At 41.4% G+C, this 24073-nt stretch overlaps 1 protein-coding gene across 2 annotated transcripts; it reads right to left on the bottom strand.

The window, feature by feature from the left end:
- Nucleotides 1–1845: 1845 nt before the first annotated feature.
- Nucleotides 1846–23713, bottom strand: LOC117434219 (proteasome subunit beta type-9-like). 2 transcript variants are annotated; one of them, XM_059011083.1, is made up of 6 exons: nt 23584–23713; nt 15920–15987; nt 15378–15509; nt 15133–15262; nt 4804–4945; nt 1846–2430 (listed from the first exon to the last, which is right to left on the bottom strand). In XM_059011083.1, exons 1-6 carry the CDS (start codon nt 23632–23634, stop codon nt 2303–2305), a joined length of 651 nt encoding a protein of 216 aa, XP_058867066.1. In that variant the 5' UTR covers nt 23635–23713; the 3' UTR covers nt 1846–2302. The 2 variants fall into 2 exon arrangements, with proteins under 2 accessions (XP_058867066.1, XP_058867067.1); XM_059011084.1 differs by lacking the exon at nt 23584–23713 and adding an exon at nt 17083–17257.
- Nucleotides 23714–24073: the final 360 nt, after the last annotated feature.

The following is a 24073-nucleotide window of genomic DNA, read 5'->3' as shown; positions in this document are numbered from 1 at the left end:
TCTTCTGGGTTTTTTCAGATCTTAGTAATGGGATTTAATAAAAAATAAAATGAATTTAACTTGCTTTTTCTTATTTATTTATAATCATTAACACAGTTCTTCATTAAAGTCACTGCCGCAGAATTTTGCAGAAAACTTTTCTCGTTGCAGATTTTAGGAAATTTTACCGTGGATTTCGGTGGATTTCTATACAGCAGTGTGGAGTAGTGGTTAGGGCTCTGGACCCTTGGCCAGAGGGTTGTGGGTTCAATTCCTGGTGGGGGACACTTCTGTTGTACTTTACCTAGATTGCTCCAGTAAAAAAACAACTGTATAAATGGGTAATTGTATGTAAAAGATAATGTGATATCTCGTAACAATTGTAAGTCGCCCTGGATAAGGGCGTCTGTTAAGAAATAAATAATAATATAAGCTCTGTGACACTCAACTACATTCCTATTATTAAACCCAGGTGATGCTTCTCCTGGGCCTGTTACAGCTTCTTGTCTTGTGTTGGATGTCTATGAAGTTTTTGATGTTGAATTCGGATAATACTGAGGTTATGCTACTGGGCTCACAGAAGCAGCTAAATAACACTGATTCACTTGGGCTGGACATTAGCCGTATCCCTTCAGAATGAAGACTAGAAATGAGAAATATCTGACCCTCCTCTTTCTTTTGAGACTCATATTAGAAACATTACTAAATCATCTTTTTATGATCTGAGAAATATTGCAAAACTCAGACCTATTGTTTGTGTAGCTGCTGCTGAAAGACGAGTGCATGCCTTTGTGTTGTCAGGCTTGATTATTGCAGTGCTCTGTTTTCTGGCTGTGTCTCTCTTGCAGCTCGTTCAGAAAGCTGCTGCTTGAGTTCTGAGTAGATCTAAGAACAGAGAACACATCACCCCTGTGCTGGCCTCCCTGCACTGGCTCTCTGTGCAATTTAGAGTTGATTTCAAGATTCTGCTTTGAACTTCTAAGGCCTTGACTGGACTGGAGCCTATTTATTTACAGGAGCTGCTGACCCCATGCATTCCTAATCGCAGTCTTAGATCACACAACGCAGGATTGTTGGCTGTTCCCAAGGATGATAAAATATAAATGGGAGTTAGAGCTTTCTGTTATAAAGCTCCGGAATGATGGAGTGATTATTCAGGGAAGGTGGGTTAACTGTTTTAAATCTAGATTAAAAACACATTTTTATAAATTCACTTTTTTAATCTAAGCTTTTATTATCATTATATATATATATATATATATATTAATTTCAGTTTTATATAAATTATTGTTTGTTTTTAGTCTGTTTTTAATTGTTCTATTTTTACAAACTGGGCTTTTATCTTAGTTTTTCTAATTTTACAATTAAACTTTTTTTTTTATTCCAATCTTATAAAATGTTTGTATTTGACTTTAATTGTTCTATTTTTACAAACTAGCTTTTTATCTTATATCCACACACACACACTGACACACACAGACTGACTGACACACGCACACTGACACACACTCACACACACAAACTGACACAGACACACACTCACTGACACACACACACTGGGAGAGGCTGCTCCTCTGTGCTGATCACACTGAATGATCACACGCTGGGAGAGGCTGCTCCTCTGTGCTGATCACACTGAATGATCAACACGCTGGGAGAGGCTGCTCCTCTGTGCTGATCACACTGAATGATCAACACGCTAGGAGAGACTGATCACTGAATGATCACACGCTGGGAGAGGCTGCTCCTCTGTGCTGATCACACTGAATGATCACCCGCTGGGAGAGGTTGTTTCTCTGTCATGTTTAAATCACAGGTTAAATCTTGTCCAACAATCACAGCAAAGATGAGCATTGAAACCAGACATTGAAATCAACATGATTTAATAGACAACAGATAAACGAAAGTAAGACAGTCACAGATTAACAAATACATTGCCACATTGCTGATGTCATTGCTGATTACCTCACCTGCTTTTTTGAGGGGGTTCAAATAACAAATTCAACAAACTGTGACTATGAAATATGAAGACATCTTAATTATAATAACAAAGTGACCTCAGACTAGTAGAAAGTGTGATTGAATGCTGTGGGAGCAGGGTGCTTTATAACTGCTCACAGTACAATCCAGCTGCACTCTGGATTGCTGCGAGAAGCTTGCAGTGAGGGGGTTAAGAGCGATGAGATCACGACACACAAGGGATGGGATGCTGCACAGTGTATTGATCGAGGGTCTGGTACATTCTGAGTGTTTGTGACTCAGCAGGACACGGCACACACTGGACAGCACAGCGTCAGTTTGCAGTTCAGATCAAACCCTCCTTTCACTCATCATGAAAAGCAGGCAGCTCGTTCCCCAGGATCACTTTCTCTTCACTTCCTTTTTCAGTGATGGTTACGAGATAAGCCACTCCTCCACTGGATCCATCTCTCCCCATAGCCAGTGTCAGGGCTGCAAACGAAACATGAGTCAATACTGCTACTCACACCATACAGCAAATACAATGCACTGCCTGACCCTGACACTGATCCTAACCCTGACCCTGATCCTAACCCTGACCCTAACCCGGACCCTAACAAACATGAGCATGATTTTGTGTCTACACTGATAATTAGAGATTATTATTTATGTACTCTAGCAGCCTCACCTCATTCACTGTGTTCAGGGTGTTTTTGTCAAGCCCGCCTGCAGCAGAGTGAAAAGGAAGCTGAGTGGAGACGGGTTAATGTTGAGAATCTCATCAGAGCGACGGTGAAATTCGACTGATCCGGCTGGTTTAAAATCCAGTGTGGACTCGCCTCATGTTATGTAAGTCACGCTGTGTGTAAAATGTGTAAGGCTGGAATTTGCAGCGCTCCAGACTCAGACTGAAATGGTTGCAAGTGGGTTTAGGCGCTTTGGCACCTGGAACACAGAAAAGCTGCCTCTCCCTTTAAAAGCATGTGTCAATATTTATGAATGCGTCGTGACGTCGGTCTGTTAGGGAAAAAACGCATATCACATGGAATAAACTGAAGTCTGAGAAGGATGCTAACAAATACACTAATAATAATCATTTAATCGAATACAAATGCTTGTGCACTGACAGGTGCTGTATTAAACCCAGCAGAATACGGGAGCCCCCGTTTCATGCAGCAGCTGGGATGGTGTTCGAGTGTTGTGTAAACATTTAGGGGTAGATGTACTAAGATGGGCCAGTCGCAGCGCAAACACACCGCAATGTGCATTATCGTTGTGTCAATTCACAAAGTATACATGTCGTATGAACTAAGAGAAAATATGTTAATGAAAAGAGCCTCAGTATACTAATTAAAATATTTCTGAGCGAGACCTCTAGCATACATTGCGAGTGTTGTGCGACAATAAATAATAAATAGCGGCAGCCGAGTTGTGGTTTGAGAGCGTGCCCGACGGATAACGACTGTACATGCAAGGGTGCAACAATATAATAGAAATCACACACACATACAATTACACTTCTCAATGTATTTTAAATATAAATCATTGCGCAGAAATAACACTAATGTGTTTTGGGTACGCTACACATTACATTATGTAAAAATATGAATCTGTACAGTAGGCCTATACATTATACAGTACAGCAGTAAAATCAAATTAATTCCTAGCACACTTTCTTTGTACTTTAGCCTACTGGTAACACAGAATAAATCATGCTGCTGCATTGAACACATTGGTGTACAATGCGAATAAAAGATTATTATAAATTGAAACTAAATGATTTTTGGGTTTTTTATTTCATTTTAATTATTATTTTTAACTTGGCCTACTTAGTAGCCTAGACAATTAACACACAATAGATCCTGGTCCTATACAGAATGATTCAGAATGAGTTAGTGGCACATGTGTGCAGTATATTGCTCTCAACACGCTGGGAAAACCAGAAATGTCATAGAAATTTGTTTTCAAGGCTTGTAAGTACACCCTGACTTTAGTGAAAATTAGGTACTTGGGTGTCTGCCTCAAATGTATTGAGCACAACTGGCAACGCACGAGAAAAAGTGGACTGGGAAATGCCAGCAACAATTGTGACTGCTTAAAACACGCTTTCAAAAGTTCTAAACAAATTGATGCATTTGTAAGTGTCGCAATTGCCCGCAGCTTTAGTACATCTCATTATAATATTTGTGAATCCTCATCTCCACCCCCGTTTTGAGAATTTATGCAGGAACGCCCATAATTACATATTCATCTAAGGTTGAACCTCAAAGAAAAACTGCAGCCGCAAAGCATTCCCTAAAGAGACTAACAGCATTGCGCATGTTTAGTACATTTCACCCTAGACTTCCGACTCGCAAATACATTGCGCTGCCTGATACAGTGACATCATATAGCAAATACAATGCACTGCCTGACACGGTGACATCATATAGCAAATACAATGCACTGCCTGACACAGTGACATCACACAGCAAATACAATGCACTGCCCCAACAGTGACATCACACAGCAACTACAATGCACTGCCTGACACAGTCACATCATACAGCAACTACACTTTTGCACTTTTTATATTTTGTTCTACCTCATGCAGGATTTTCAAGGCTAGAAAAGCCCATCCATCCTCTGCAATACAGTCACAACAGTGTGGGTGAAATAACCGCTTCTTTAAACTTACTGTTTGTAATGAAATGCAGGCACTCCTCCTTCGCTTCTTTAACTTACTGTTTGTAATGAAATGCAGGCACTCCTCCTTCGCTTCTTTAACTTACTGTTTGTAATGAAATGCAGGCGCTCCTCCTTCGCTTCTTTAACTTACTGTTTGTAATGAAATGCAGGCACTCCTCCTTCGCTTCTTTAACTTACTGTTTGTAACGAAATGCAGGCACTCCTCCTTCGTCATTCCTGGTCTGTACGCCGAATCCACGTAACCGTAGATGTATGAACTGCCAGAGCCTCCAACAGCAAACGGCTGCCTGGCAATCATCCCATCAAGAGTGACAAACACCTGTGAGAAGCAGGGAGACAAACACGAGAGAAACACCTGTGAGACGCAGGGAGACAAACACGAGAGACAAACACCTGTGAGACGCAGGGAGACAAACACGAGAGACAAACACCTGTGAGAAGCAGAGAGACAAACACCTGTGAGACGCAGGGAGACAAACACGAGAGACAAACACCTGTGAGAAGCAGAGAGACAAACACCTGTGAGACGCAGGGAGACAAACACGAGAGACAAACACCTGTGAGAAGCAGGGAGACAAACACGAGAGACAAACACCTGTGAGAAGCAGAGAGACAAACACCTGTGAGAAGCAGAGAGACAAACACGAGAGACAAACACCTGTGAGAAGCAGAGAGACAAACACCTGTGAGAAGCAGGGAGACAAACACCTGTGAGACGCAGGGAGACAAACACCTGTGAGACAAACACCTGTGAGAAGCAGAGAGACAAACACGAGAGACAAACACCTGTGAGAAGCAGAGAGACAAACACCTGTGAGAAGCAGAGAGACAAACACGAGAGACAAACACCTGCGAGACGCAGGGAGACAAACACGAGAGACAAACACCTGTGAGACGCAGAGAGACAGGCAGTTTTAATCAGGTTTAAAGCACAGTGTGGACATGGCCTTAGTAACGTGTTTTAGTATCTTCTAGAGTATCTTCAGTGACAGCCTCGATTCACACAGACTGGAGACAAACATTTTCCTTTAATTATAGCAGTGTGGATTCATGAAGCAGCGTGGGTTCATGAAGCAGCGTGGGTTCATGAAGCAGCGTGGGTTCATGAAGCAGTGTGGATTCATGAAGCAGCGTGGGTTCATGAAGCAGCGTGGGTTCATGAAGCAGCGTGGGTTCATGAAGCAGCGTGGGTTCATGAAGCAGCGTGGGTTCATGAAGCAGCGTGGGTTCATGAAGCAGCGTGGGTTCATGAAGCAGCGTGGGTTCATGAAGCAGCGTGGGTTCATGAAGCAGCGTGGGTTCATGAAGCAGCGTAGGTTCATGAAGCAGTGTGGATTCATGAAGCGGCGTGGATTCATGAAATTAGATTGAATTGGTATACTTCTGCTTTTATTTTGTTCGTTATTTTACATGCCGGTGTATGTTTATCTGCTGTGTGTGAACATATGGAGGCTATACTTGCGTACGCATCCACAAAAAATGGCAGCCCCAAAGCACAATACTTCCAGCAGTGTGGTTTGTGGGATACAGTATGCAGGTAACCTTACAACTGATGGATTGAGCTTCATTTTGCTGTCTGGATCTTGCTTGTTGATGTGGAATTGGATAGGATAAGTTTACTTGTTTTATTCATTCTGTTAAATATCTGCGTGGTCTTGGGGGTATGTTATTCATGTATGAAGTGTAGGTGCTTTGCTGATAACAAGCACAGCTACTGTCACAAAAGAAAAGAAAACTACTATACTGGAAGTATACCTGTTCAAAACAGGATCACATAGCAGCATACATTAAATACAACAGTGATAATAATCGAGATACCAAATTTCCATTATCGTCCCAACCCTGCCTGCTGTGTGTGGATGTAAGAACACAGTGTCACACTGTAACACAGTTAATTGATGTAAGAACGCGTCAGTGTCACACTGTAACACAGTTAATTGATGTAAGAACACATCAGTGTCACACTGTAACACAGTTAATTGATGTAAGAACGCGTCAGTGTCACACTGTAACACAGTTAATTGATGTAAGAACGCGTCAGTGTCACACTGTAACACAGTTAATTGATGTAAGAACACATCAGTGTCACCTGTAACAGTTAATTGATGTAAGAACGCGTCAGTGTCACCTGTAACAGTTAATTGATGTAAGAACGTGTCAGTGTCACACTGTAACAGTTAATTGATGTAAGAACGCGTCAGTGTCACACTGTAACACAGTTAATTGATGTAAGAACGAGTCAGTGTCACACTAACAGTTAATTGATGTAAGAACGCGTCAGTGTCACACTGTAACAGTTAATTGTCCTTTAACATGTTGTATTGGAGCAAACATATTTCAGTAAGGCAATGTGTAGCTCGCTGTGACGGAGTACACCCCGCCTATGTATTATTATTTGTAAATATGTATGTTCTGTATTATTATTATTATTATTGTATTTGTAGGCGGGCGGACGAAGCCGTCCTTCCTAATCATTATTGTGTTTATGTGCGGGCGGTCGAGCACCGTCCCTCTTTTATTATTGCTGTTTGAGACCGGCGAGAGAGCCGGTCTTGTAATGTGTATTAGGTGGGTATGGGGTTAAAACCCCTTCCCTATAACTCTCGTGGGAATGTGGCTGGAGCTTTAATAAGGTCATTTATTAATAGGTAATTAAGGCTCCAGCCACGAATATAAAAGACCCACTCTCGACTCAGAAGGCGGAGAGTGTCAGAGGCGAGACGTGATTTGCGAAGTAAGAGAGAGAAAAACAATTGCTATATACAATATACTTGTTAATGTTTGTTTGTTTGTTTGGCCCTTGTGCCCTTTTGTTTGGTGTTCTGTTTAAATCTTTTGTTTTATTATTTAATAAAACACTGAGTGCAGCCATAGAGCTTCAGTTTCAGTGACTACTTTGTTTCTGACTGCTGCTTCCTGAACCTGACGTCACCACCCACACGCCACACAAAGACATCTGTAACATACGGTGTCTTCGTGGGATACAGCGCCTTCGGAGGAGTCAGGTCAGGAGCAGGAGTACAGGATTTCTTTTTGGTTTTTGTAGTTGGTGGAGTTTGAAAAAAATAAATAAATACATATATAATATATAAATAAAAATAATGGGATGGAAGGAAGAGCAAGAGGTGAAGGACAGGGAGGAGGAGTGTCGCCTAATGGCCAGACATCAAGGGTGATATAGCGAGCCATCGCAGGTGTGCCCCCTCTGCAACCAAAAACATCGATTTGCCAACTGTCCCTATTATGAAGAGGAGGAACTAGCGCCCGGACGGGGGGGGAGCGCGAGCGCCCAGCGCCCAGACGGGGGGAGCGCGAGCACCCAGCGCCCAGACGGGGGGAGCGTGAGCAATACATCCTGCAGCTGCACACTGTCTCCTGTGAGTCATTTCAACAGCAACACATCCTGCAGCTGCACACTGTCTCCTGTGTTTCATTTCAACAGCAACACATCCTGCAGCTGCACACTGTCTCCTGTGTTTCATTTCAACAGCAACACATCCTGCAGCTGCACACTGTCTCCTGTGTTTCATTTCAACAGCAACACATCCTGCAGCTGCACACTGTCTCCTGTGTTTCATTTCAACAGCAACACATCCTGCAGCTGCACACTGTCTCCTGTGTTTCATTTCAACAGCAATACATCCTGCGGGAGAGCGCTGAGAGAGCACGGTGGCTCCAAATTTCACTCGGGAAGAGAATAAGGAAAAATTCTTGCTTCAAAGAAAAAATGAAGCAATACCTATTCACATAACCACCATGCTATTTTAATTAGGAATGGCAGCACACAACAGTATCTCACAGGCTAAAGTAAAGCTAAAAATAAGAGAAGTCCTGTGATGTTCAAGCCTCCGCTGTGAAAGAAAGTGTGTAATATAATTGTGCACATTAAAGAAAGTGTGTAATATAATTGTGCACATTAGGGAAAGTGTGTAATATAATTGTGCACATTAAAGAAAGTGTGTAATATAATTGTGCACATTAAAGAAAGTGTGTAATATAATTGTGCACATTAGGGAAAGTGTGTAATATAATTGTGCACATTAAAGAAAGTGTGTAATATAATTGTGCACATTAGGGAAAGTGTGTAATATAATTGTGCACATTAAAGAAAGTGTGTAATATAATTGTGCACATTAAAGAAAGTGTGTAATATAATTGTGCACATTAAAGAAAGTGTGTAATATAATTGTGCACATTAAAGAAAGTGTGTAATATAATTGTGCACATTAAAGAAAGTGTGTAATATAATTGTGCACATTAGAGAAAGTGTGTAATATAATTGTTACATTACATATGAGCCGCTGGTTATAGTTCAGTGGAGTGTCTCTGTGTAATACAATAACACAACAGAATCAACACAGAATACTTCATATCTTATTCCTCAGTAAAGCACCGGTAGCCATCTTGTTTACCGTTACAGATGTACAGTAACTATGAAACTGAGTGACCAATTACCAGCAAAAAATCACAAAGGTAGTAAGTAGACATGCCGATTTGGATGAAGAACAATTAAATGAACTGGAAGAAGCAAAACAGAAAAAAATACCAAACAATAAATAATCGCTGTCTTTCAGGACTGGCTGAAACACAAACAAATTGTCTCAACTGTGGAAAATGCACATATTAAGAGAATCTTTATTAAATACTCAGGGATTTCTATAGAAATGTAAGAAATATTTCAAGCTCTGTTAGTCTCTGAGCTGCAATAAACCACTGTCTAAATGAAAACTAAACTGTAGAATCTGTCACTATACACACTCACCCCAACTTCATCACTTCAAAGAATGTATTTTTAGCAGCACTGGCACAGACGGTTCTGGCACGTCCCTTTTGTGCTATAAGTCATTAGATCCTTTTGCATGGAAGGCCTCGGTTGCAAGGGTGTGTGGTTCTTTGATGGACCCAGATTCAGTTCAAATGTTTTTGCCCACTGACGATGGGAATGGGAATGTAGAGATGGAAGCCCAGCTAACAGTTTTTTCAGGTATCAGGCTTTTAAAGACTGTCACCCACTCCTGTGAGCAGAAACTGACCCAAGACTGTCACAGCTACTGGAAGCAGGCTGATCTTTGGGAAACAAATTGAACATTTGTGAAACTGCAACAAATATTGTGATGACTATAATGTGTTTTAGAAAATATTTTTAGCAGCTGTGCATAGGCCTGTCGAGGTGTTTGCAGAACCAGTCCGAGCTGAGCCTGGCACAGAGTTCAAATCCTGCTGGGAATGTGCGGAGTTATTGGAGGATTTAAACTGACATGTATTGATTGAAATAATATGATTTACACTTTGTCAGTAATTATAATAATACTGTATATGTTCCTTTCAAAAAGATCTGCAAACAGTGGATAGTTGTGTGCAGTCTGTGAAAGCACCTGCTAGGAGGAGTCAAACACTGCAGGCTTGGTTAGCGCATTCCAGTTTTATGAGAAAAAAATAGCCAATTTCTTTTGTTACTTTACTTTCATTACTTTTGGATAACAGAAGGTAAGCGTATTAGAAAATGCTTGCTAATCAACACCAAAAATTGGCAAAAGGCTAGGATTAAAACTTGCTTCAACTGGATTTTGTATGAACAAAGAAAGGGGTCAGACTTAATTCAGTAAAATAATATTAGCAACTGTTATACTGAAGTAACTGAATTAGAAATACAAGTTATAAAATCATTTAAAGTTAAACAAATAGGCCTAACAGTATTATTGTTGAAAGAACGTATTACAGTTAAAAACTAAAGAAGTTCAGTACTACCTGACACTGTCAGAATATTGTAATAATTGTACTGTGTTTTAAAGAATTAAAACCAGCATAAACAATATTGCAGCAAATTATGAACAGGTTACAATGATTTACACCTCTCCCTCCCCCGCACCCCCTCCTGCTCCAACCCCTACACCCACTACATCCCCTACTTACTCGCCCTCCTTCTCCACCTTCTTGCCCCTCTCAGACTCTGACCTCTCCTCCCTGCTCCAGGGTCACAAACCCACCACGTGTGCCTTGGACCCCCTCCCCACTCACCTCTTTCAAGCTGCTGCTCCTGCTCTACTCCCCTTCATCTCCTCCCTCCTCAACACCTCTCTACTTTCTGGTATCTTTCCCTCTGCCTTCAAAAAAGCCTCTATCACTCCCCTCCTCAAAAAACCTACCCTCGACCCCACCTCCCTCCAGAGCTACCGTCCTGTCTCCCTCCTACCCTTCCTCTCCAAAACCCTCGAGTGGACTGTACACTGCCAGCTCTCTGCTTTCCTGTCCAACCACTCTCTGCTTGACCCTCTCCAATCTGGCTTCCGCTCTGCTCACTCCACTGAAACCGCCCTTCTCTCTGTCACCAACTCACTTAAGTGTGCCCGAGCTGCCTCTCTCTCCTCTGTCCTAATTCTCCTCGACCTCTCTGCTGCCTTTGACACTGTTGATCACTCTATTCTACTATCATCTCTTGCTGACCTGGGGATCTCTGGCACTGCTCTGGCCTGGTTCTCCTCCTACCTCTCCAACCGCACTTACCAGGTAACCTGGCGTGGAGCAACCTCCACACCTCACCCTCTCTTAACTGGAGTCCCCCAAGGGTCAGTCTTGGGTCCTCTCCTGTTCTCTCTCTCTACACCCGCTCCCTGGGCCCCCTCATCGCATCCTATGGTTTCTCATACCATTTCTATGCTGATGATGCTCAGATTTTCCTCTCCTTCCCCACCTCTGACTCCACCATCTCCTCCCGTATCTCTACCTGTCTGTCTGCTATTTCCTCCTGGATGCACTCGCATCACCTCAAACTCAACCTCTCTAAATCTGACCTCCTTTTCTTTCCCTCCTCCTCCCCCTCTGATCTCTCTATCTCTGTTCCTCTGGAATCTACCACACTCTCTCCCTCTTCCTCAGCTAAGAACCTTGGAGTCACCCTGGACCCCTGCCTCTCTTATTCCCAGCACATCTCCACTCTGGCAGGCACTTGCCGATTCTTCCTGAGCAACATCCGAAGAATCAGACCCTTTCTCACCAACTATGCTACCCAGCTCCTGGTCCAGGCCCTGGTACTCTCCCGCCTAGACTACTGCAACTCCCTCCTGGCTGGCCTCCCTGCGTCCGCCACCCGTCCGCTCCAGCTCATCCAGAACTCTGCTGCCCGCCTGGTGTTCTCTCTGCCTCGCTTCGCCCACGCTACTCCACTACTCCGCTCGCTCCACTGGCTCCCGATCACCGCTCGCATCCAGTTCAAGACTCTTGTACTAGCCTACAGATGCCTTGACCAGACTGCACCCAGCTACCTCCAGACCCTCATCTCTCCCTACACCCCCACTCGACCTCTCCACTCCGCCTGCACTAGAAGACTAGCTCTACCTCCGCTACGCTCCCCTGCCTCCAGAGCCCGCTCCTTCTCCACCCTTGCTCCGCAGTGGTGGAATGACCTTCCTACAGATGTCAGGACTGCCCAGTCCCTGACCACATTCCGGCGCCTCCTTAAGACTCACCTCTTCAAACAGCACCTGTAGAACTCCTGTTTGTATCCTGGGACACTATCACTCTTCATGTAAATGTGCTTTATTTTGCTCTTATCTGCCCCCTATTTTACTGCATTTAATCCTGTAGTTCAGAATACTGTAATCTGCCAAGTGTTTAACCTGTAGTACTTTGTATTTAATCACATCCTGATGTAACTATCACTATTTAATCATATCCTGATGTAACTATCACTTATCTGCTGTATTATTGAATTGTGGTTTGTCACACTTGAACAAAAGTTACTGTATTTCTTGCTCTTATTGTATTACTTGTATTGTAACACTTAATGTATTTGCTTACAATTGTAAGTCGCCCTGGATAAGGGCGTCTGCTAAGAAATAAATAATAATAATAATAATAATTTGAACTAAGAAAACTGAACAAGTGTTAATGTTAGAAAACAAGCTTGTCTATGTGCCTTTGTTATTCGTGCACATACACTCGTGGAAGCCTGTAACCTTGAAAGAAAGGCATCTGCGGGAACTAAACACAGAGGCGAGGTATTGCAAATTAATAGAAAACAAAAGGGTACCCCTTTTTAAACAGAACGATATTTGAAACTAAAAAGACCTATTTGATTTTATTTGATTGTGTTATGAAGCATAGAGCTTTTAAAAAATATATTCTGATCTAATAATAGTGAGACAAAACTCTCTGAAGAGAAATAATATGTTTTACGTATTTTGATCGAATATGAAACATAATATTTAAACTAGTGTTTTTGCTTGTTTAAGGCTCTACTGTAATACAAATAGACTGTAAAAGCAGGAGCGAGCATTTAATTTAATCAGTTTAAGAATTAGTTCATTCTCTTTCTCCAACTAAACAAAAAATCTTTTAGACATTACAGTATCCATTAAATTAAAGAATATAAATGTTTAGTTTATATAAAGGTTTTACTGCAATAAAAAACAGGAACTGTTAGGGTGGAATTAGACAAATAAAGTATAAACTGTATTCAATAATTTTAGTACACAATAAAGCTAAAGAAAAATAGCCTTGCCCTTATCTGCCTGCAAGCAGAGTGGTGCTGGATATGGAAGGTTCTTTTTATTAGTCAAAGAGATTTACTTGTAGTCTGCAGTTTTGAATCCAAGGTCTTGGCAAGAAAACAGGGTGACTGAATCCTGCTTGTGCAGGCAATGTTCAGAAACAGAGAGAGATCAGGCTTGGTCCAAGAATGACACAGTTAAATAAGGCTGTTATACTTAATGTTAATTATAGCTTAAAACTTAAATGAAACTAACTGAACTGACCACTGCATGCTTATTCAAAGGCAGTCTTTGTCAAATACATTGTTAATACACATTTGTATATGAAGTTAAACTGACCCATTGACAACACACTGAAAAGGTAATGTAATATGCAGCTAAGAGGGACATACAATTTTTGACTAAATAATAATATAATTTTAGCTAAATATAATCAAATAGAGCTGGTGTTACGTATTAAAAACATCTCTCATATCTACACATATACTTGTATTATATTATAGCAAGGATTGTGTGAACTTTGGTCCACCTGACTTTTTAGAAGAAGGAGTTGGAGAAAGAGAGCAATGAAATCATGTTCCAGTATTTTTTGGCAATAAGTAATATTCAATCAGTTTTGAAAAAGGAGTTGAACAGATCCTTCTAGAATGTATAATTAACTTAAAGATAAGAAATGTCAAGGCTGAGTGATGATTAGATTTACTTGGGACCTGATGTATTCAATGGAGGGAAAATCCTATAAAAACCAAGGCAAAACCCCAGTCAAGTATCGCTCAGCTTGCTAACTACAAGCTCTGAGGATCTCTGAAATACTGATTGCTGTTTGGTCGTATTCACAAGTCTCTGCCTTTTGAAGGCAGTTCTTATTGTTCAATATATCCTACACTACACTTCCATATACTGGAACGTAAGCATATATTTGAATTGAATATCTCTTATGTTGATGCATTGCTATAAGGTATAGAAATGTTTTAGTCTTGAGAGTGATATATAGAATGTTCTAGAATTTAGCGGTGGGCGTTTTTAGCTTTATGCATGCATAGCCCAAGGGCTAAGCATATAATTAAACACATTCCTATTACTGTATTGAAGTACTAATGCTGTTAAACCTGTAAAGCACTGGATCACCCAGACTGCTTTTTACTTTGGATTTACGGTGGTCTGCACAACCAACCAATCCAATTAAAGCATTTAATAAACCGAAAAGAGCACTACTACTGCTCCGATTCGTTAAAACGTCAAATGAAATGAGTCTGTGATATTTTCTTGATTATTAAAACGTTGTCTGGACATATAGACCGCCCAGTGCACGAACAAAACCACTACAGGAGTTTAAAACATCTCTGTCCTCCTTGAACGTCTCCCCTGGGTTTAAGAGTGTGCTCAGAGAATATATAAATAAAAAGAGTACGTGCGAGATTTCTGACAAAACGCTACAGAAAATCATAAAAATACACTTCTGCACATTATCCACCCCTCTCAGACACAGACTTCGAAAAAGTAATGAAATCCGAGACGGCATCGAATTAATTTTTTTCCTCCCGTCCCTCTGTTCTGCTGAAACAGTTGAGAGAAAAAATATTTCAGTGACGTCTCAACAGCGCTGCCTGGTGGATCTCTTCCAAGGTACAATTCAACATATCAAAAATAAATATTTACTTACGTTTGCATGTTTCAACTCAGCTGTACAGCTCAAAGTTATAAATGAGACTGCTTTTTTGGTGCCTTTATTGGCATAAGTATATTTAATTTAAAAAAAAAAAAAAAAAGAAAATGTGCCCTAATTTATTTATTTTTAAATCCATGGTTTGACCTGGATTATAAATGCAATAGACCCTTCAGGACACCCTGTCAGGCCTCATTGCACACATATATTCAAGATTCCGTGCACTCTGATTGGCTGGGCTTGATGATGCTGAAGCGTTGCAAAGCAATGACACACCCAGTGTGTGGCGTGTGTTTGGCTGCGGCCCCAGTGCACACAGTGATATATTTCAAAGTATTTCCAGTCCTATACCTGGCCTCCTTTCCTGCGGTCCCATCCGGCCACAATGAGGTGAGCAGACAGCTCCTCCTTGTACTTGTAAGAGATGTTTCTGACCAGTGTGGCAGCAGAGCACACCCGCGGAGCCTCGCCCATTTCTATACTGCAGGAAATAAAAAACAAACACTTCCAATCACAGAAACAATGAATGCAGGGACTTTCAGAAGCTCAGAGCCAAATAAACTGGAGTGGCATTGGAAGAGGATTCCTCTACATACCTGTGCAGCTGCAGCTGATAGCTGACCATGTCAGCCATGGCCTGGGCGTCTGCAGCAGAGCCTGACAGAGCGCAGTAGATCTTGTCATGAAGAGGAGACAGCTTGTTCATCACGCGGTTCACTATGGATTCACTGTGGGGAGGAGGCATGGAGGGGTTACTCACTGATAGCTGTAAAAGCATCTTCTCAGTGTCGTTAGCGTGACAGCACTCTTCCAATGCACTGAGACAGCACTGTAACTACCAGCTTCCTTCTCCCACTAACTCCTGCCTTCCTTCCTGCTCCAGGTGGAAAGTGCAGGCTGAGCCCTGCTGGGATTTCTATACTGAATCACTGCCAGCACTGAACCAAACTAACCAAGTGTTGGTGCTGGAGATAGTATTGTCAAGACCATTATGCTTAGCATAGCAACGTGGAATCATGGAAAAGCACTGACACACAGTGAGTATCAATCATGCATGCTAAAGCATGGCACAGCATTGTAATATAGAGTATAATCATGGAAAAGCAGAGTGCAACACCTCTGATTATTAAAGTCTTACCCTGCAGAAACACGGGAATCTGACCCCAGAACGACCCCTCCGTCAAACTCAATCGCCATAATCGTGGTCTGAAAATCAAAATTATAACAATTAAAACAGGTGAAAAATAAGAGTGGTGGGAATAGGAGAGTGAGTGACACCTGCTGCTGTAGATAACACACGAGAAATGAACCTGCTGCTGTAGATAAAACACTAGAAATGAACCTGCTGCTGTATATAAAACACGAGAAATGAACCTGCTGCTGTAGATAAAACACTAGAAATGAACCTGCTGCTGTATATAAAACACTAGAAATGAACCTGCTGCTGTAGATAAAACACGAGAAATGAACCTGCTGCTGTAGATAAAACACGAGAAATGAACCTGCTGCTGTAGATAAAACACGAGAAATGAACCTGCTGCTGTATATAAAACACGAGAAATGAACCTGCTGCTGTAGATAAAACACAGTGGAAATGAACCTGCTGCTGTAGATAAAACACGAGAAATGAACCTGCTGCTGTAGATAAAACACGAGAAATGAACCTGCTACTGTAGATAAAACACGAGAAATGAACCTGCTATCTATGGTGGTTGCATCATCTAAAACAAAAAGACAGAGCGATTGTGTGAGTGCATCACCATCTAAAACAAAAAGACAGAGCGATTGTGAGAGTGCATCACCATCTAAAACAAAAAGACAGAGCGATTGTGAGTGCATCACCATCTAAAACAAAAAGACAGAGCGATTGTGAGAGTGCATCACCATCTAAAACAAAAAGACAGAGCGATTGTGAGAGTGCATCACCATCTAAAACAAAAAGACAGAGCGATTGTGAGTGCATCACCATCTAAAACAAAAAGACAGAGCGATTGTGAGTGCATCACCATCTAAAACAAAAAGACAGAGCGATTGTGAGAGTGCATCACCATCTAAAACAAAAAGACAGAGCGATTGTGAGAGTGCATCACCATCTAAAACAAAAAGACAGAGCGATTGTGTGAGTGCATCACCATCTAAAACAAAAAGACAGAGCGATTGTGAGTGCATCACCATCTAAAACAAAAAGACAGAGCGATTGTGTGAGTCCCACTAAAAGGAACGTCCCGCTCCAGGAACCTACTACTCTACGGTAACCCTCTTTATACTGTTTTGGGATCCACCTCCCCTAAGCTGACCTACTTCTGTTGTGTTATTTCTGAAGTCCTGGCCTCCCAGCGACTCCGGGCCATTCTGATGGTCCTGGCTGGGCAATCGCCTTCACAGAGTCTTGCAGTTAAAGGGCTCCGTAGTAGTCGTTCCCGCAGAGCGGACGCTTCCCTCCTGGATGTAAACAAACTCTCACTCCGCGCCAGTCTGCACAGCGATGGCCTTGCAGCGACCCCGAGCTGCAGCGCAGCTGCTTTTTGAGCTCTGCGCAGCATCCCCAGGCACGCCCCCCAGCCAATCCAGACCTCCCGATCACTTTAGCTCAGTACAAGCCTGCCACTCAATTGGTTGCTTAGCAATGCGTCTCCAACTGCGCGTCCCCGCTGATTTTTCACAGGCACACACTTGCGCAGGAACCAGCGACCCGGTTCCCTGTCACACTCCTGAAAAACAATGTTGTGGGGACGTCCCCACTTTGTAAAACACCTTTTTTAAGAACTACCCTATATTTCTATCGAATTCAATAGAAGACTGTGACAGGCTGACGCTGCAGGGGTTGAAGTCAGACCAGAAAAGAGTACACAGATAGACAGTAGTGGTGAGTGAAACCGAGAGGCGGCAGCGCTCAGTGTTTTAATAAACAAACAAAAATTCACTTGAATCCCAGCACGTGAACTAAATCTGTGCAACCCCGTGCTCACATACTATTAAATACTTTAAATGCACGTGAAGTGAAGTGCAATCCCCGTGCCTAAATACAATTATACTTTTTAAACACTCGTGCTCATTACCCACATTATATCCCGTGTACCAACTACAATACACCAACATTAACACCCCACACACAACATATAACACACAAATGCACACAGGGGCAGGCAGCTGATTCCGCTGTTGCCAGTAGCGGCACAAACACATTCTTAATATAACCAGCCATTCACTTTCTCTAAACTCGACGTCAATAATAGAAGCATTTCTCTTTCTTCAGCCCTGGTGTTACATTACTGGCAGCAGTCTTCTTGTGGCTCAGCAGTAGAATTTGTACTGGGAATAGGAGACCCCAGAAAGACTGCCAGGGAGGCAGGTAAAGAAACATTGTGAAGGTGGGGTGTGATTCAAACGAGGTGCAGAACCCCTGATCTATAGAATATCACAGAATACTACAAAACTGCACAATATGATAGCATGTACTGTACCACCTAGTGGTGAACTAGATGCACTGCAGTCAATAATACTGCAGTATGTACTGTAGTACCTTGTAAGATCTATTGTAATGCATACTACAGCATACACAAGTGAACGATGCTGAATTGTTTCATCTAGAATTGATTATTGTAATGCACTTTTTTGTGGCTCCCAAAACATGTGGTATCCTGCTTGCAGCTTGTTCAGAATACAGCTGCTAGAATTCGGACTAAAACCAGGAAAAGTGAACATATTACCCCTGTGTTGACCTCTTTACATTGGCTCCCTGTGCAGTATAGAATTGATTTTAAGATGCTGTTAACTTCCAAGGCCCTGAATGGATTAGCACCTAGTTATTTGCAGGAGTTACTGACCCCGTATCTTCCAAACCGCACTCTGGATCACAGGATGCGGGGCTGCTGGTTATTCCTAGAGTCAACAAAAGCAACACGGGAGGGAGGGCTTTTTCTTGTAGAGCTCCTGAATTATGGAATGCTCTGCCTTCGTTTGTCAGGGAAGCTGGGACTGTTAGTTATCAAGTCAAGACTACAAACACACTTTTATAAAATGGCTTTCTTATCTCAGTGGGTTTTAATGTAACTTTAAAATGGCTGCTTTTGTATTATTATGTGTGTCCTGTTATTTAAATCTGTATTTTAATGGTGTGACTGTGGCAGTTGTATGTGTGACACGCTATTCAAATGTATTGTGGTTTGTTGTTTTTTTCTGCTATGTGCTGTACAGTGCTTTGCAATACTTGTGTATAAAAAGCACTTCATTGTACACTGTGGTAGTTCTTCTAAATAATGCTAATTTATTGATTAATTTAGTTATTAATTTTTTACATAAACTGTGATGTGCATCTCACCTGAGATACCTTTCGTAAATATACTGATTTTGGGTCTGATTTATTTATGCATTTATTGATGTATTTATTCATGCATTATTATTTATTTCTTAGCAGATGCCCTTATCCAGGGCGACTTACAATTGTTTCAAGATATCACATTATTTTTACATACAATTACATTATTTTTTACACATTATTTTTACATACAATTACCCATTTATACAGTTGGGATTTTACTGGAGCAATCTAGGTAAAGTTCCTTGCTCAAGGGTACAGCAGCAGTGTCCCCCATCTGGGATTGAACCCACAACCCTCCGGTCAAGAGTCCAGAGCCCTAACCACTACTCCACACTGCTGCCCTGTCCACAGCCCTAACCACTTCTCCACACTGCTGCCCTTATGGATGTATTTATTTTGCTGTTCACATCAATGCAATCTTTTTAAAGTGAAGAACACGCTCTCAACAGCAGCATAGCTCTTGTGTCCTGCAGCTTGACTTGCATTGTGTCTTACCTGTACTGTAGTTCTATAATAACTAACATGTGACCCCAGCCTCGATCTCTGCCATTACCACCACAGCCAGGGACCGCTTTTAAACACTTACTTATCAATATCAAATCACTGCTATATAGCAGTACTATATAAGGTGCTGAAGTGCTACATTAGGTACCATATTACATGTAATAAACCCACTGAGGAGTTGAACTGGAACCTGTGCTGAAGAATGGCAGGTATTTAAACCTGCATCTCCCCTCACTGGGCTTGCTGGTCCAGTGATTAAAGGAGATTCCAGGTTCAAATCCCAGCTCAGCCACTGACTCACTGTGTGTGTGCGACCCTGAGCGAGTCACTCAACCTCCTTGTGCTCCGTCCTTCGGATGAGACGTAAAACAACCGAGGTCCTATTGGAAGCGACTCTGCAGCAGCAGCAGCAGCGATGCATATTTAAAGTGACCCACTTTCTTGGGACCCTCATTTCGTCCCTTTTTTTTTTCCCAGAGCATCGTCGGTTACAGAATATTGTATTTTCCTGAAGGCTGCTGTGTTACTAACATATCTAACTTACTACAACACAATGACACTTGATGTGACTACAGGGAAGGTTGAACGACCAGAAGCATTAAAAAGCGGCTGTACAGCCCTGTGCAAATCTGGAGAATTACTGAAGAGTCAACGTTCATATTTGCAACCAATCAAAGAGTATTGCGGGCGGGTTTATCCTCTGACTGCTGTTAAAATGACCTGGTGGCTATCCTCGTCTGAATCATCACTCTCGCTGCCTGGAGAGGTTAGATTACTGTAACAATAACGGCTCATACAGGTACCATTGTATTGTGTTGGAATGATTCTCTTCATCCATGATATTTGTATATCTGCGTGCAATCGGCTTTGCTTTGTGTGTAGCTATAGGCGACAATTGTGGAAATCAACACTATCATGTCACATCACCCTGCCATGTTTCAATGACTTGAAGCGTGTCCTGATTTGAACACGTTGTGCATCGAAATAGCCCATCACAACAATAGGAGGGGCTGTAAAACATGAGCAAGGTATTTGGAATCACATTGTAACGACCCCGGGTTTGCTGCTCAGGAAGGCTCTGGCCCCAGGTTCAGTGCAGCAGGTGTTCAGGGGCGACACAGACAGGAGAACCTCCACCAATCAGGGGCTTGGCTTGCAAGCTGCAACATTGCTGGCAGAACCACGGGATGGAATGTTGCAACATCAGGGGCTTGAGGCGTGTCTGCATGGGATTGGTGGCAGGTGCACGGGGGGCGTGGCCCGGACACAGAGATAAGTAACAGGCTGAGAAAGACAGAGAGAAGCGGGACGATGCCTAAAGAGAGCAGAGCTGGAGACTGTGTTAGGGGTGCAGCACACGGCTGAAACAGCGTGCTGTGGACTTCCTTTTCTTATGTTGTCACAGTGTGAGCAGCACCGCGCTGCTCAGCTGCAGCTGTACCACTGGCTGGTAAAGCAGCTCACATAAACACCAGTGTAGAGTCCCGGCTTCAATAAACCAGGAATCATGAACCGCATTCCAGTCTGAGGAGTCGGACTTTCACTGTTACAATATTCTACTGAAATAACTCTCGATTCACTTGCAGTTCACCACAGGTGCCCTCGAAGAAACGCATGCTCGTGAATAATAAATGATTTGTGAACTATATTTTCACACTTGTGAAATTCATGTTGTAAAACTATTTTAAAAGTTTCAGAACAGTTTGTATTTATTTTATGTTGTTTTTAGCAATAATGAAATACAATAGTTTGAGGTCTCCATGTGCCCATTTCATTTCTTTAAACAATGTGTTTACATTGATATTTGAGTGCTGTATATGATACAAACAGTTTAAAACAATTACAAAAAAATAATCACAACCTCGTTTTATTTTGCCTTTCTTCTTTTATAGAAATCTCAATAATCTGCCTCAGAGGCAGGATACATCTCGCTTTAATTTGGTGACCCCTTATTTTTTATTCCTCTGTACATGTATTATAGAAGAAGGATATTTTATCCTGCAAAGTTTAAGAAAAGAAATAGAGACAATGGAGTATTCATATTTAAGATGAATGCTATCTGTTGCACAGGTGTGATAGCTATATGAGGTATGTTATAAGTATTTTACTTTATCACTGCTTATAATTTAATAGAAGAAAAACAACACATTGATAACAATGTTTTTTCTCAAGTAAAGGTCAGGGCTTGAATTACTGGGGGGCTGGGGGTGGGGTCGATCCTTTAAGTTTCTCCAAATGGTTTTATTTCCAGATTTCCTTTTTAACATGTTTTAAACCGACTGGTATCACTTAAACAGAAAGGAACCTGTTAAACATGTTCATCGTGTGAAGACATTTCCTGCCTTGTCTGTGCAGTGTTTCAATACCAATCAATAATAATAAGAACGCGTCTCCTGACAATCTGAAAACGTCTCTGTGTATTTTACACAGGATAATGCTTATGCTTATATTAAGGAAGATTACATAGCATTCCTTTCGTGAGTAAAGAAGTGACAGCATTTCATTTGATCAGAAAATGAATATGATTTAATCTCATTACAGCTCAAAAAATAAATTCCAGCCAAGATCAGCAAAGAAATTAGCCTTCGTAAAATGTGTAGTTATCTAATTCAGATTGTCAGAAGATGCTTTCTCATGATCATTGATTGGTACCGAAAAATGGAATAAGCAGGCATGCAGTGAACATGTTTTTAACGGGCTCCTTTCCATTTGAAGCGATATGCCCGTCAGATTACAGCATGTTAGGGGGGTTTGGAAATACAGCTATTCAGAGAAACTCAAAGGGTTTGCCTGCCTGGATTACTATTTACCAGAATTAATAACTACTTCAGAAGGACATTCCTGCTTCTGCAACCAGGGCAGCTTCTAAATGAAACTCAGAAAAGCTGATTATCAGTGAAAAGGTGGGGAAGCGTCTGGGTGATGCAGTGGCTTCAGTTATTACACACAGTTAAAATATATGATATTTAACACATTGCATCACCTTTAATAGTAATAGTGCAATGGTAGAAAGTTGCTGAAAAAAAATCCTAGTATCTATTAATCACGGATCACTAATGAATCAAGCAGAAACTGCAATAGAAAAAATACACAGAACAAATACCATGTCATATTACATGGTAGAAATTAAATCTTTTGAAAACAACCGATTCTATGCAGTAACCCTTTAAGGGTCTGGTTTGCAGATTGGACACTGGAGGATAGTATAGAGATAGAGATAGAGATGGAAAGTGGAAATCAAAGAGAGAAGAAGCAGTTTCTTACGCAGAAAAGGGACTGGATTTGCAGCAGCAATCAGCAATAAAATAGATTTTTTTTATTAAGAATCTCGAATTTGATATTATTGAATTGCTACTGTGCATTAAATATACCGGTTGTGTAGAAATTAAATTACAAAGACAATAATATAATGTATTCACAAAAAAAAAAACGTTTTTGAAAATAAAAGATTCCACTCTGAATCTCAGCACGAGTCTCAGCATTCACCTTGAATCTGATATTAGATCAAACATTCAAAGTGAAAATAAAAAGCAGAGAGCTTCCCCGGAGCTTGGACGCTGGAAGTTATTCACAATATTTCATACTGTGCCAGTTTAAGAACTTACATATCATAAATAATCATAATAATAATAATAATAATAATAATAATAATAATAATAATAATAATAATAATACGTTTTACAAAACAAGCCTGTTTAAAAAAGAGATCTTCACGCGAGAAAGGGAACGAAAGTGAAACAAAAAAAGATGAAAAAGTGCGTTAAATTAGAATCTTGAAACACGACAAACTGAATGAATTCCGTTCTGCAGACCCCTTGATTAGAATCTTGAAATACGACAAACTGAATTTCACATTTGCAAGTGTTTTAAACTAGCCTATCATTTAAATGCCTACTCATATAATAAACGAAAAGAAAACCTGACACATATTACTTCTCTTCAAATGCAATATTAGTTCTGCGAGCTAATGTACTCACCCCTGTCTTGACCTCCTCTGAAAGCCAGCTGGAATTGGAGGTTTCAAACATTTTTATAAAAGTTTCTAAGCAGAAAAGATTGAGCAAGTGTGCGCGCGTCTTGTGAGTGTGACAGGCAGGCGGTACAGAAAGCCAGCCCCGCCCCTCCTCGAGTGCGCGTCTTCAGAGGTGAGCGACAACCAGAAAGCGACTGAAAGAAGCGACACAAGACCAAACACGCACTCCCACACACTGAAAAACACTCGAAAAACACTACATATCCACGGGGCCAGCTGGCTGTGTACAAACATACACTATCTCTATCTAAAGAACTGAGCCTCGTTACCTATGGGACATTACTGGATTCATGTGCAATGCAATATGGAGTCCTATACCACCTGGGTCCGTGTCCATTCCGCCCAATCGTTTTTGCATTCTAAATCGGAAAGCAGAAAACCAGAAAAAGACTCGTTTTTTCTATTTCGGTTTTTCATAAAAAAAACAAAAATCG

This window comes from Acipenser ruthenus, chromosome 41 (genome assembly GCF_902713425.1).
Source record: "Acipenser ruthenus chromosome 41, fAciRut3.2 maternal haplotype, whole genome shotgun sequence".
Classification (NCBI taxonomy): domain Eukaryota; kingdom Metazoa; phylum Chordata; class Actinopteri; order Acipenseriformes; family Acipenseridae; genus Acipenser; species Acipenser ruthenus.
The sequence above is the reverse complement of the archived record's forward strand: the minus strand, read 5'-3'. Positions and strand labels throughout refer to the sequence as shown.

Bases quoted from the DNA above. Each gene is read 5' to 3' on its own strand.
- LOC117434219 (XM_059011083.1), bottom strand. From the start codon at position 23,634: ATGTTTGAAACCTCCAATTCCAGCTGGCTTTCAGAGGAGGTCAAGACA. The intron at 15,988-23,583 runs GTGAGTACATTA...TTTGATTTTCAG, and splicing joins CAGAGGAGGTCAAGACAGGG to ACCACGATTATGGCGATTGA. The intron at 2,431-4,803 runs GTAAGTTAAAGA...TTTCGTTTGCAG, and splicing joins CCTGCATTTCGTTACAAACA to CCCTGACACTGGCTATGGGG.